General features: G+C 34.8%; 1 protein-coding gene across 1 annotated transcript; it reads right to left on the reverse strand.

Moving 5' to 3' along the window:
* Nucleotides 1-147: 147 nt before the first annotated feature.
* LOC134854090 (solute carrier family 2, facilitated glucose transporter member 1-like) lies at nt 148-14002 on the reverse strand. Its single transcript, XM_063870190.1, has 7 exons — nt 13549-14002; nt 10481-10763; nt 9960-10225; nt 9399-9544; nt 5267-5384; nt 1879-2002; nt 148-1083 (listed from the first exon to the last, which is right to left on the reverse strand). The coding sequence occupies exons 1-7, from the start codon at nt 13768-13770 to the stop codon at nt 656-658; spliced, it is 1587 nt and encodes a 528-aa protein (XP_063726260.1). The 5' UTR covers nt 13771-14002; the 3' UTR covers nt 148-655.
* Nucleotides 14003-14858: the final 856 nt, after the last annotated feature.

The raw sequence follows: 14858 nt of genomic DNA on the forward strand, positions 1-14858 counted from the left end.
TTTAAAATTTAAAAATGTTCCTCTTCCTAATAGGTTTAAATCAGGGGCGGAACTAGAATTTTCTCGAGGGGGGGGGGAATTTTTGAAAATTTCGTCAATTCTTTTTAGGTCGACCAAATTGATTTTCCAAGCTCTCCCAAAGGACTAAAAAAGACCCTGTTTTGGGCAAAATTTCTGGCAAAATATTTGAAAAACAAGTCAAAATGGTTGTTTTTAGGCATTTTTTGGAAATTTTTGACCAAAACAAGTCCAAAAGTGTTTTTTTTTTGGCGCGCGCTCCTCTCTCAAAATTAGGCCCAGAGGCGCCATAAGAAAACTTTTAGGTTCTGTCAACAAAAATGGATATCTCAAATTAGTACAAAGGTGGACCCTTTTGTTTGGCAGTGGGTCGGCTCCCTGATGAGAAGGGTTCTCCATCCCCTCCCCGCCCCCCTTAATCCGCTCCAGCATATTCATGAAACCTTAAAAAATGGCAGCGTCCTAATAAAGCGGAAAAAACACCATATGAGAGCCTTATTATGTTAAGAAATTAAAACTAAGACAGTTTCAATGATAAATTATCTAAGCTAGTTTCTTTCGAAGTCATCATTAGATATCATAATAATTTTTGAGTGCCCAACTTACATAAATTTGATTACAGGATAGCATCACGTGATCATTCAAAAAGTGCTACAATTTCAGTTATCGCCATCCCTTTTGTCTCAGGTAGATGTATTTTCAAATACACAATAAAAAACGACATGAACCCGACGAAAATTAAGAACACCCAGCCGCATAAGTAATCCAGTAAAGTTCCAAACCCAAACTGGACTGAAAAGTTGGCAAGCCAGTTTACGATTCCAGCGATTGAAGCCGCGGTGGATACTGTCCCGACTGTGAATAGTTCCGGAGTCAGCATCCACGGTACGCAACTGGGTCCAATGGCGAAGAAGATAAGGTAGATGAAGAGAAGGGTTACTGAGAGGTAGTTTGTCCAGGGGTATTTGTCCAGATTGATGCCAGGGCAGTTTTGGTCGTCTGAAGTTCGCAGGTCGCTGAGTAAAAATGACACTACCAAGCTGCATGCAGTCATTCCAATGAGACCTGGACAAAAACAAATTTGACTTTTTTCAAATCCACCTTTTGGTTTTTCCTGATAGTTGATTTTCAAAAGCCTGTTTAAAATGACATTTTTGTAATCAACAATAAAACGTGCGTGCAAAAGTGAAAAAATTTTGTATAACATTTCTTATTACAATATAAACAATTTTTAAACAATTTTTTTTACTGGAGTCTTACAAGGGGGTGGGAAACTGGAAACTGGCTGATTATTATAGAAGGGGGAGGAGGGATGGGATGGACACGATAAGAGCCCCAATTTCAATTTCCATAGCTGTTCAATATTCGACTATAAGTCTGTCATTAACCATGTTCACGGGGCTGATCTTATGTTTTCACGAGAAGGAAAAATCATTGAGTTCGATTTTTGATGGCTGAAACAAAGTGATTTTCTGTATTCTCCTACGGTTGAAACTTTCGTCGAAAAGGAGCATTTTTTACAAAGAATTCGGGAAATCCGGTTGGTAACTTTTTTAGAAAAGGAGTTTTGTATAAAAAATTGGGTTGTTTCGTGCGGAACCTCTAAAATTTTGTGGAAGTCGAATAGGGACTTGGCTCTTGGTCCTTTTTCCTTTTCCTCTCTCCTGACATAAGCATCAAGTTTATGGTATGGTGTTACGTGGGGTTATACAAAGCTGAGTATGAAGACCAAATTTGTTTGCCATAGCCCAATAAGTCAGAATGCTGATTTTCGTACAATTTTTCACACAATGTGATCAGAAATTTTGATTATAAAAAATCGCAAGTGGGGAAAAAGAAACAATAGAACTGATGTTGTACCTGTGAGATGAGAGACCTTGCGCCCTGCCCTGTCAACTAAGGGAACTGCAACTAGGGTGAAGAGGAAACTGACACCCCACATCGCCACCACCATGTAGTTCTTTAGGTCACTTTTCTTCTGAACCTATCAACAAATAAAACTATTCATACATTGAGTCAGTTTTGACCATCAAACAAAACTGACACAAAACACATTTACTGATTTTAAGGCGTTGGATATAGCGGATCACTTACTCTTGTTCAAAATAAAGCGAGACCTAAGGGCTAAGAGTTTTCAATGATCAGTAATTAAGTCTTTATTTAAGTCATAGAAAGCTCTTAGTAGCCACTTAACCTGCACACTCAAAACTGAGGGGGGTTCGTTTTGGTTTTTTTCAAGGTTCTATTCATGGTCCACTGCTTTTCATAAATTTTATGAATCATATCAACTCAAATCAGGAAAACGCAAAATCTATACTATAAGCACACCATGTTCTAACTAGGACATTTTCAAGGTTGATAACTGTGCAAGCTAAACACCAAGCTGCTTTGAACAAAACAGCCGAATGGTTTTAACATAACAACCTAGCATCAAACTTTAATTTCAGCAAAAAGAAGCGGAAAAAATAAAAACCACAAAGTATCAAATTAAGTTTTCAGCCAACGGAGTCAAAAATTTTTTCGACCAAGCAATTTTTACAGCTTACAAAACTTTTGAGCAACTAATATTACGATATGGCGTTTTGGCTTACGCATCCACAAAAAATACCTGAGTAGATGTTCACAATAGGCTCAATCAGTGACTTCCGACCCAAAATCCGAGCAGTTTCTCATATTTCAGATCGAATTTTGTAGGAATTGCAATTTCAAACAATATATATCTTGCAGTCTGAAGTGATTACTAATAATTCTCTAAAGATTCAAGTTTTTGTTTGATCAATTTGCTGCAATTGATGTTGCTTACTGCATAAATTTTGGTAATAAGATCTATAATTTTTTCTCTATTTTCAATATTTTACATATTTTCACATATTTCAATTAATATAGAACCGGCAATGAACCCATTATCCCTTACAGAACAAAACTAATATAACACAAAAAATAAGCGCATTTTCAGAAATATTTTAACAGCGCGTCAATACGAAACAGTTCAAAATCAAAACTTGAAAAAAAAATTTTTTATTAATAAGCTCCATCGTTTGAACTAATAAAAACCACAAAGTATCAAATTAAGTTTTCAGCCAACGGAGTCAAAAATTATTTCCTTTGTCTTGTAATTCTTACATATGACATCTAAGCTTTGATGAACGCGTTTTTATTTTTGGCTAAAAAATTTTATAAGCTACGAAATTTTTTCGACCAAACAATTTTTACAGCTTACAAAACTTTTGAGCAACTAATATTACGATATGGCGTTTTGGCTTACGCATCCACAAAAAATACCTGAGTAGATGTTCACAATAGGCTCAATCAGTGACTTCCGACCCAAAATCCGAGCAGTTTCTCATATTTCAGATCGAATTTTGTAGGAATTGCAATTTCAAACAATATATATCTTGCAGTCTGAAGTGATTACTAATAATTCTCTAAAGATTCAAGTTTTTGTTTGATCAATTTGCTGCAATTGATGTTGCTTACTGCATAAATTTTGGTAATAAGATCTATAATTTTTTCTCTATTTTCAATATTTTACATATTTTCACATATTTCAATTAATATAGAACCGGCAATGAACCCATTATCCCTTACAGAACAAAACTAATATAACACAAAAAATAAGCGCATATTCAGAAATATTTTAACAGCGCGTCAATACGAAACAGTTCAAAATCAAAACTTGAAAAAAATTTTTTTTATTAATAAGCTCCATCGTTTGAACTAATAAAAACCACAAAGTATCAAATTAAGTTTTCAGCCAACGGAGTCAAAAATTATTTCCTTTGTCTTGTAATTCTTACATATGACATCTAAGCTTTGATGAACGCGTTTTTATTTTTGGCTAAAAAATTTTATAAGCTACGAAATTTTTTCGACCAAGCAATTTTTACAGCTTACAAAACTTTTGAGCAACTAATATTACGATATGGCGTTTTGGCTTACGCATCCACAAAAAATACCTGAGTAGATGTTCACAATAGGCTCAATCAGTGACTTCCGACCCAAAATCCGAGCAGTTTCTCATATTTCAGATCGAATTTTGTAGGAATTGCAATTTCAAACAATATATATCTTGCAGTCTGAAGTGATTACTAATAATTCTCTGAAGATTCAAGTTTTTGTTTGATCAATTTGCTGCAATTGATGTTGCTTACTGCATAAATTTTGGTAATAAGATCTATAATTTTTTCTCTATTTTCAATATTTTACATATTTTCACATATTTCAATTAATATAGAACCGGCAATGAACCCATTATCCCTTACAGAACAAAACTAATATAACACAAAAAATAAGCGCTTATTCAGAAATATTTTAACAGCGCGTCAATACGAAACAGTTCAAAATCAAAACTTGAAAAAAAATTTTTTTTATTAATAAGCTCCATCGTTTGAACTAGTGAAAACAGTCTCTAAGTTTCCAAGTTGAAGTGAAAACCCTGTTCCAACTGGAATGAATTCCTTACGGATAACAAAGTAAACAAACTTTTAGACTTGCTCAGTACACCAAGAAAACTGCCAACAGGTTTAAAAAACTCAAATAGATAATTTGTTGATGGGCCAAGAAAAATGTTAAACGCTATCCTAATCTATCAACCTAATTTTCTTATAAACGTCAGCAAAATCTTCCTTCCAGCACGTGAATTCATTCAACCACTAACTTATAGGTTGCTATGTAATCAAGTAATCAATTAATTTTAGTTTAAACATTGAGAATTTTTTCTCACCCATCATCAAAGAACTAACAAAAAAATTTCCGCTCTGAGACACATGTGGGCGTACCTCCTTTAGATTCAATTGTGCTATCCCAGGCATTAAAATAGTTGGCGTAGATTGTAATTTTTAAAATTGACTGTCCACAAGGAAACTGCCTTGAAATTGCCTTGAAACTGCCTTGAATGACGAAAACATTCAAGTTTTTAATGAAATAAGACTTAAAACAATTGGGGTCAAAAACTAACCTCACTCAAAAATTGAGAATCTGGCCCTTTACAAAGACTTGAAAACGAAATTATGGCTCTAATTCCTTATCACCCACCAGCATATTTTTATAGGTAATTTTCCTACTCACAGTGTTCAGTTGCTTCAAAAATTGGCATACGGATTGATAAGACCATAACAGACATATTCGATTTTCATACTCAACTTTGTAAAACCACTCGCTACACCATAAAAGTGATGCTTATATGAGGTGGGGGGAGTTGAATTAATTATGGATGAGGGTGGGTGGGGCTGAACTAACTTATCCCCACCTGAGAGCTGAGGGCGGCCTTGAAGATGGATCCGGAGAAAGTGGCCATGGAATTGATTCCAGACAGCTGCTGAGACAGAGACATGAAACATGCCAGGATGAGGGGCTTGCGCAGAGATCTAAACACAACAGACATGGCTTTTAGGCAGGCAACCAGATTTTGGAACTCTTTTCCAGTTTCCCAACCCTCTCGAAAGATAACAAATTAATTTATTAAATTTTGTTCATACGTCAATTTGCATGTGAGAAAGATTGTCTCTTTTCCAGTTTGCCACCCGGGTTAAGTTGACAGGAAACATTATCGCTGATTCAGAGTTATAAGTTTTGTTGAAAAACTAATGGCTAATTCAGGCATATCCCATTTTTATGAAATTTTTAGCGATGGCTCAGGGGTATTTCATGGCTAATTTTCCCAGCAATAATCAAGGATAATTTAGCCATGAAAAATCCCCGAAACAGCGCTGAAAAAAAATTAAAATTTCGAATGAGATTCAAAGTTTTGTCACGTGTCGTTTCAAAGTTCAAAAATTTCATATTTAGCATCAAAGTAAAACAATTGTTGCTACCAACTGCTGAAAACAACCGTGAAACGCAATTTTTTTTTGCAAAAATGTAGAAATGTGTAAGCTTTAGTGGTTAAAAAAATGAACAACTAAATATACCGGAAACGCGGCAATTTTTGGTAAAAAATATTGAAAAAATTTTTTTTTTTTTAAATTAAAAAGTGATGCATCACCCCACAGCTAAAAATAAGCGCAAAACAAACTCGAAACGTAGTTTTTTTTGCGAAAATGTAGAAATGTGTAGAATTTTTGTGGCAAAAATTAATGAGCAACTGAATTTACCGGAAACGCGGCAATTTTTGGTAAAAATTATTTAAAAAATCTTTTTTATAAAGAAGTGATACATCCCCCCATTCCCCATAGTTAAAAATAAGCGCAAAACAACCTAAGAACGAGTTTTTTTTTCGCGAAAATGTAGAAATGTGTAAGCTTTGGCGGTTTAAATTAATGAGCAATTAAAAATACCGGGAACGCGGCAATTTTTGGTAAAAAATATTGAAAAAAAAACTTTTTTTTTAAATAAAAAAGTGATGCATCACCCCACAGCTAAAAATAAGCGCAAAACAAACTCGAAACGCAGTTTTTTTTTGCGAAAATGTAGAAATGTGTAAGCTTTGGTGGTTAAGTTTAATTAGCAACTAAATTTCACGGAAACGCGACAATTTTTGGTGAAAAATATTTAAAAAAAATCTTTTTTTAATAAAAAAAAGATGCATTCCCCCACAGCTAAAAATGAGCGCAAAACAACCTAGAAATGAAACTTTTTCTCCGCAAAAAAGTAGAAATATGTAGGATTTTTGTGGCTAAAATTAATGAACAACTGAATTTACCGGAAACGCGGCAATTTTTGGTAAACATTATTTAAAAAATCTTTTTTATAAAGAAGTGTTACATCCCCCCATTCCCCATACTTAAAAATAAGCACAAAACAACCTGAGAACGCAGTTATTTTTTTTCGCGAAAATGTAGAAATGTGTAAGTTTTGGCGGTTTAAATTAATGAGCAATTAAAAATACCGGGAACGCGGCAATTTTTGGTAAAAAATATTTAAAAAAAAAACTTTTTTTTTAAATAAAAAAGTGATGCATCACCCCACAGCTAAAAATAAGCGCAAAACAAACTCGAAACGCAGTTTTTTTGCGAAAATGTAGAAATGTGTAAGCTTTAGTGGTTAAAAAAATGAGCAACTAAATATACCGGAAACGCGGCAATTTTTGGTAAAAAATATAAAAAATCTTTTTTTTTTATAAAAAAAAAGATGCATCCCCGCACAGCTAAAAATGAGCGCAAAACAACCTAAAAATGAAAATTTTTCTCCGCAAAAAAGTAGAAATGAGTAGTTTTTTGTGGTTAAAATTAATGAGCAACTGAATTTACCGGAAACGCGGCAATTTTTGGTAAAAATTTTTGAAAAAAAAGTCTTTTTTTTTTATAAAAAAGTGATGCCTTGTAATTTTTAAAATTGTTAAATTTTTTTTCGCGAAAATGTAGAAATAGTATGCATGCATTATAGTGCTGCGGTTGTTTTTAAATTTCACATTATAGGGCTGCGTATGCATGGAATGTATTTATGCTCGCAATGCATGTATGCTTGCAATGCATGTATGCTTGCAATATATGTATGCATGCATTGTATGTATGCATTATAGCGCTGCGGTTTTTTCAAACTTAATCGCGGTAAACAAATGACCAGTTCAAGTACAAAATTGTGACCTAATCTTTGTGACCTATTGTGACCTATTCTACAGTTTGTCCCAGTTTAGGGTAAATTCAGATCTTGTTTGATTCTCAATCTTTTTACGTCCTCTTTATATACCATTATCAGCCAGAATATCGTCAACCAGAATCTACTATGAACCAACAATCATCTGCATTCAACTACAGCCTTCCGGTGATTTAAAAAAAAACACTTTTGGTAAAAATTATGTGATGTATTTTTTGATGAACTAAATATAATGTTCAAATATTTGCTATAAATTTAGAATCTGAATAAATAACTGGCACAATTTAATTGTTTTTTTTTCAGATTTTTTCGCTTTTGTTTTTTTTCCGATCTGTGGTCGGATGTTTTGTTGTCATGCAGTGATAGCTGTAAAATGAACAATCAATCAAGCGTTTGATGAATTACTCCATCTGTTTTTTTTCCATTTTCTATAATACGGAATGCCGCAAAAAAAATCATGAACAATTTCTAGTTTTGAAAATGGAATTTTTTTTTTAGATTTCCAGCGGATTAAAAACATTGCCGGTTGATCCAATTTTTGCAAGTTGGGTAAATGTTATGTATGGAATGTAGGTATGCAATGTATGTTTGTATGTGTGTGGCTATTCAGGAATTTTCCAGGAATGAGATATCCCTGATTCATAGGTCTTCAGGGTTATTGCAGTGAAAATCTATCCTTGATTTGTGGATGATTTATGGCTGATTCATACCTGAAAATTTAGCGCTATTTCGCTGCGATATCTCTGAATTAGCAATAATTTTTCCTGTTAACTCAACCCGGGCACCCTCTCGTCAAATTACAAAACAAAGTTGTTCAAAAATTGTTAACACGGCATTTTACGTGCTAGAAATGTTAAAATTTGTTCACCTGTTCACTTTGATGTTTTAACGCAATTTATATTTTCATGTGTTGAATTTCAGAAAAAAATAAGCGGGGACTGGAAGAGAGCCGAAATTTTGTTCAATTGTTCACACTGACACATTTTGTTACATCTTAAATCATAAAAAGTCATTTTGAATGAGCTTTCATTGATCCATTTTCAGAAAAAACCAAAGAGGGGTACTATTATAAGTTTTTTGTAAAATTCTTCGCAAACTTTGCTACAATTTCTGCATTATTCTCCACCTATTCGGAATCTGAACCTACTCAGTTTTTGCCCTTCCCAACCCCACAGTTTACCAAGCCCACGTCTAAGTCCCAGTTCACCACACCGACACCGAAGTCTTCACCTACCTCGCACTTATCATTTATCGCTTGGGGGGGGGGGGGTGCGCGCGGGGATGGTAGTTTGAGCGCGGGGTTCGTGCAGATATAAAACAAATTTTTTTTACCTTATGCACTTTTTTAAAACTGGTGTAATTGATGTATTACTTTTATTCTTCCAATGCAACTTCGATCTCATAATATTTGAAAATTCATGAATCTCCTTATTTTGCAATCGGTCATTTAGACTTTAATGGCCTGGATTCTTTCGCCTAATTTGAGATTTCCTCAGCATAGAGGACGCCACCGTCGCCTGCTTCGAATCGTCGAGCGGTGCGAATGGTCGCTTTTAATAAATGCGACAAATCGTCGACTGCGTGCGGTGAATTTCCCCGAGCCTCGCTGCGCAAATCAGAGATCGACCGGAATGGTAACTCAAAAAAACTTGTAATATTTCAACACTAAAAAAATATACTAAAAATGCTATGCGTAATGGAGTGTCGCTTCAATTTCCTAGCACTAATCTGAAAAATCAACCAGGGTGTTCTAAAATTTCAGTGACTCATTTTTGAGTGACCAGAAAAAAAGTAAATGTTTTTGAAGATATTATACGGTCGTTTGTGACGATGAACAATTTTCACACCTGATGAGGAAGAAGTCTTTGAGAGTCCTTGTCGGTTCCGACTTGAGTTTCTTGTCCTCGTCAATGATCTCGTGCATCTCTGCCGCTAAGTCACATCCATCGCCCCTCAATCGGCGCAACTCACTTTCACACAGGACTGCATTACCCTGAAAAATCTAATATTGTCCCCTAATCTTACTTCACTTTGTCACTTTCAACTTAATTCTGCTGAGTTTTTTGTCCTGACCCCTGAAAGTGGGGGAGAACAATGCATTTGGGTGTAAGGAAGTTTTTTAAACGTTAAATATATCTTCGCTGCGTCGATCAACATTTAGAAGGTTCCCAAAAATTTTGTCAGTGTCAAGAAAAATTTTTATTTCCCAAACATTTACAAAACAATATCCGATTAAATGGTATAAAAACCTGCTCGTATTCCATCGAAGTGGCCCTAATAAATCCAAAAGAAAATCAAGAGGTAGATGAAAACTCTTAAATGTTTTCATGTTCTCATTTCTCATTTTTTGACAAAATGTTTTCGTTATTTTCCATATTTCTGGGAAACAAATTCTGGAAAGTTTTTACCTGCTTGATCAAAATAAACCGAGGACTTTCGGGACATAGAGATAGAAGAATACATTGCAGACATCCAAAACCGAGTAGAACATCAAACAAAAAGGGCCACCGATTTTCAGTTCCGAGACAGATTTCACAGCCGAGAAGTGACGCGAGAAGAGTACCGAACACGACTGCCAGTTGGAACATTAGTCCGATGCCGCCTCGGATTTTATTCGGGGCTATTTCGGAGAGATACATGGGACACACGACACAAGCAGCGCCGTCTTTGAAACCTAAATTGGAATTATAATTTAAAAATATCGTTTTCGTTTTTGGCGTTCATTTTTGTACGAGGTTTTCTACAAGAAGTGTTACAACTATTAGATTAAGTGGTTGAGTGTTGCAAATAATTTTTTGTCAGCTTGACCTTAAAACTTGGTCCTCAATTAGAAAATAAGAAGAATAAATGGTCGTTCCAAAAATTCTATGTGTCAAATTTAACAATAAGTTTGACTCGTCCAATTACTTTGACAATAACTTGGACTAACCATTGATGACTCGTCCAGCTATAAACAATTGATACCGATTAAATCCCGCTTCGGAGCAGACAACTTGATACAGTCCCCCAACCACCAGAAGTATGTTCAGATAAAGAAGCGAAGACTTCCTTCCAATCCTCTCTGCAATCCAGGAGCCAAACAGACAGCCTAAAGGAGCTCCTAGACAGTAACTGGCAACTGTGAGGTTCCACATGAAGTTGAGATTGTCAGGCTTGAAAGGGGTGTCGTGTTCGCGTAAGTGGGACTGATTAAAGAAGTTCTTGATTATATCCTAAACAGAAATACAAGCATAATAATAAGAGTTTGTGGTTGCTGTGTTAATGAAACGGAAGTTTATTATGTAGCTCTGTTCACAAGGTCAAAAACGATATCAGTTTTATTTTTTTATCATCTTTTTTTTCCAGAATTTTCAGAAGTTAGATTAAATTTATGAGCGGAACTTGCGCCTATATATTGAATGTCTTTGAGAAAAAAGATGATAAATAGCTAAAAATTGACATTTTTAAAAGTCTTATTGAAAAATGATTTTTTGATACTTAAAAGCGTGCAATAAAAAAAATTGTGCAATATCTTGTGAGATAATCTTCATTCTCTTTGATCCACTAGGGTTTTTCGATTGTGTTTCATACATTAAAAAAAATTGTGCAGATCATTTCGGTGCATCTCGATATGCATCTAAATCTACATTTTTATTAAGTCAAAACAACATTAAAAAGCTAAACAAATTCAGAAAGTTTTAAAGTGACCTGAATGTTTTAAATTACAGTAGACATGGAAAATATATAACAAGACTGCTAGTATCAGGGCAAAGCCCTGATAGTTCCGACTGCCTTTAATTATTCTCGAATAGTTTTTAGTAAATTGAATAATGGCAAAACTATAAGTTAATAAAACCAATAGCTGCCTCAGCTCATTTTGGAACGGTCCTGTAGAGCGGAATAAAAAAAACTAGCCGTTTTAGCCATGTTCATAGCAGGTTTCTATAGTGATGTGCACAATCGGCTGGCCCCATGCAGATCAAGAGATGAATTATCCTAAAGCCCAGAGTTTTTTTTAAAATGGTCTGAATAAAAAAACTACCGCGAGCATAATCACTTTCTTCGAAGTTTTAATCTGAGATATAAATGTGTGAAGCGAGACAGTTTTGAATGGATTGCAACAACATCGCCACCAAAAATGCATCAATTAAGTTATAGATAAAGTATAGCGCTAATGGTTGCATCTAGACAGCTGCTCATATCCAGCTGTTGCGGCAAGCATTCGAACATTTATGTTAACTGTATTGTGCCCAAATCCAGTTATCAGTTCTTTTTGTTGCTTGCTTTTTTGTGAAGACATTTCCATCAATAATGAGCGTTCGTTTGTTTCGTTGAGAGTTTCCCCACGTAGTTTGACTCATAGTAACTATGTTTTACGTTTGCAGACAAAAGATTAAGCCATTTCGCGAAATAAAAAAATATTCTGTGTTTATTCTGTTTCAAAAGCGTTGATATCGGAATATTGTCAAAACTTTGCGTTCAATTGACAACAACTTTGGCTCAGATGATTTTTGAGATTAAGATGCAGCCATATTGAATTAGCTTGTATTCTTATCACGAAACAAGTTGAGTTTACCATTAACACTTGCTGGTCCAAAACTTTACTCGATTTGATCATCAAATAAATAAATAGAAGAATTATTTATGGGAGAAAACGGCATAAGACAAGTTGCCATATGGGGCAAGTTGGCATTTTACAAACTTTTATTGGGGTATTTTAGTATGCGGCAAGTTAGCATAAGTCTATTTGTCCTGGGGTATATAGTCTTGACACCAGCGCTAATACAATCGACTAATAAAAGTCTTTTGTGAGGTTATTTTTGTGATGATTAGAAACAAAAACTTAGACAATGAGATGATATGATAAATACGCATGTTTAATCAAATTTATAGGTTTGATAGAAAAAACAAAATAAAAAGTAAAACAAAAAGGCGGAAACGAACCAGTGTTGGGGCTGCATTGCCAGATTTTTTCTCTTTTATCACTTCTTTTTCAAGTTTTTATGTTTCACTTTTTTCAAGTTTTTCTTTTATCACTTCAAATTCAACGAGTTCAAATTAATTCAACATAATCATTAGGAACACAATGTTTCTGATCAGAAAAATTTCTAATAGTTGTTCAAGTGACAATATCACATAATATGTTTCAGAAAACCTTCAATACTAGATTTATTACAGTGATCTCTTCCGATTCACTTTTTGCTTCGATGTTTCCCAAATTCCGTTATATGGACAAAAAATAGCTTAAGAGGGTTAAAGATGGTTTTTGGTACCTAGATTCAGGATTCAAGGGTGGATTTAGGGTGGGGCGGGGATGGGGAGGATGTCTTTTTTTCCTCAGAGATTCGACATCCTGCCAACCCAAAGGGTCCCCTTTTGTACTATTTTGGGTTATCCATTTTTAGCTGATGAACCTAAAAATTTTTCAAAAGGAGTCTTTGTCGCCAATATACACTAAATTTTAGGGAGGAGCGCGCGCCAAAAAACCGCGGTTTTTTGGTGAACATTTTCGAAAAAGTGCCTGAAACCGCTATTTTTGGCCTATTTCTCCACAGTTTTGCCGCCTGCTGCGCGGAAAATTTGGACAAAACACGGTCTTTATAGTGCTTTGGGAGAGCTCGGAAAATCATTTTGGTCGACCTAAAAAAAGTTGGACAAAATTTTCCAAAATATTTTGAAAATCCGCCCCCCCCCCTCGAGAAAACTCTAGATCCGCCCCTTCTTAGATTTTTGGTGTAGTCAATAAAAGAAACTTTTCTTGGTTTAGTTAGGCAATTAAACAACGCGCGTTGATTGCTGCATTTGAAGTGGGTAATGTGCATGGCTCTTAACACAAGTGGTTCTAATCTCACTGCAGTTCCGGACGGCGGGTTCCCAATGTCATCCGACTCCTCTAAGTGGGAAAAGCTACGGTAAAATGAATGACATTCCTTACCACTAGATGTCTCAGCAGTTAGTAAGGCTAGGGGTCGAAACAAAAATCCTTTTTTTACAGTTGTTATACAACGTGCAACTTACCTCAGGCGTGTTCAGGACTCCATTGTTATATCCCATAGGCAAGGCTGCACCAATCACAGCACTGAAAGCAGACAGACACAAAGTTGGGGTCCAAGAGCCCTCCTGCGCCCCTTTTCTCGGCCCAGTTTGTTTGCCTGAATCCTTCGAGTCTTTCAAGTTGTTAATCAAAAACTGGCCTTCATCATTGCTCTGCATCGAGCATGAAAACGAACGTTTTGGCATTTTTGAAGAAACAGTTAAGTTTCTATTGCAATTTTTATAAACAAAAAAGAGCTCCAAAAAAGTTAGCTAGAGAAAAGCAAAAAAATTTGCAAAATAAAAGTCAAGTTGGTCTTAAGGTTCAATTAAGAATAGAATACAGGATTTGAACCGAATGGAATGTAATCAGTTTAAACGGTGTGTCCAGTTTAAATTGGTCACCATTGGTAAATTTAATTCGATAGGTTGACTTCAATACTTATTTGTTTCGTTTTCTCTAAAGATGTCAAGGGTGCACTTAAATAAACGGACATCGAAGTTTGCCGGAGAATTTGACAGCCAGCTGTTTTATTGTTGGCTAATTGCAAGTGCAAAATAGGCTTTATTTGTGGTTCAAAAGTGCGTTGGGGAGCGACAAAATATGGATTTATTAAATAATTTGAGGGATAAATTCGTTGATTTGTCACCAAAGAAAAGAAAGTATCTTCAAATCAACCCGTAAACTAGATACTTAAAATCTAAAATAATTTTTGGACAATTATCAGTCATAATCTTATCTTTGACTAATGAAACAAATTTCCAAAGAAACAAAGATAGCACTAGCACGCTGCACAAGTAGTACAAAAATTCAGACCGCAATGATTGAATTCAACAATTCAAAAGTAAGAAAAACGTTTTTAACAAAAAACGAGAAATTTTTTTCTTCAATTTTTTTTCTTTTTCCACCTAAATTCTTGTTATTTTAACATCCAAAATTTACGTTAAAAATCCTTTAAAAGTAAAAAAAAATTGCACTAGAATTGAACTCAGAGTTCAGTTTGTGATCGTATCATTTATAAATTTAATTTCATACTTTCATAAATCTTAACTCGGAAAACTTCCACACGAATTTTTTTATTTGTTAACTGAGGCATTTTTTTTATTTATTCTGAATCCGAATCGCAATTAATAGGACTCTGTTTTGACATCACACTTGACCCTATGCAAGTTTACTTTAAGTACCTAAAATTAGGCGGAAAAGCCTTCGTCATCGTTCCTTCTAATCATTTCGTGAATTGTTAGAACAAAAATGAAAATGTGCATTAAAAGATGTTCGAAGGCAACAAAAATTT

The sequence above is a fragment of the Symsagittifera roscoffensis genome, chromosome 9, assembly GCF_963678635.1.
Source record: "Symsagittifera roscoffensis chromosome 9, txSymRosc1.1, whole genome shotgun sequence".
Lineage (NCBI taxonomy): Eukaryota > Metazoa > Xenacoelomorpha > Acoela > Convolutidae > Symsagittifera > Symsagittifera roscoffensis.

What these genes read in the sequence shown, in the direction of transcription:
- LOC134854090 (XM_063870190.1), bottom strand. Translation starts at nt 13,770, where the DNA reads ATGCCAAAACGTTCGTTTTCATGCTCGATGCAGAGCAATGATGAAGGC. An exon ending in GGTTTATTTTGATCAAGCAG is followed by an intron (nt 9,545 to 9,959) that starts GTAAAAACTTTC and finishes TAGATTTTTCAG; the next exon opens with GGTAATGCAGTCCTGTGTGA. An exon ending in AAAGACTTCTTCCTCATCAG is followed by an intron (nt 5,385 to 9,398) that starts GTGTGAAAATTG and finishes TGTTGTGTTTAG; the next exon opens with ATCTCTGCGCAAGCCCCTCA.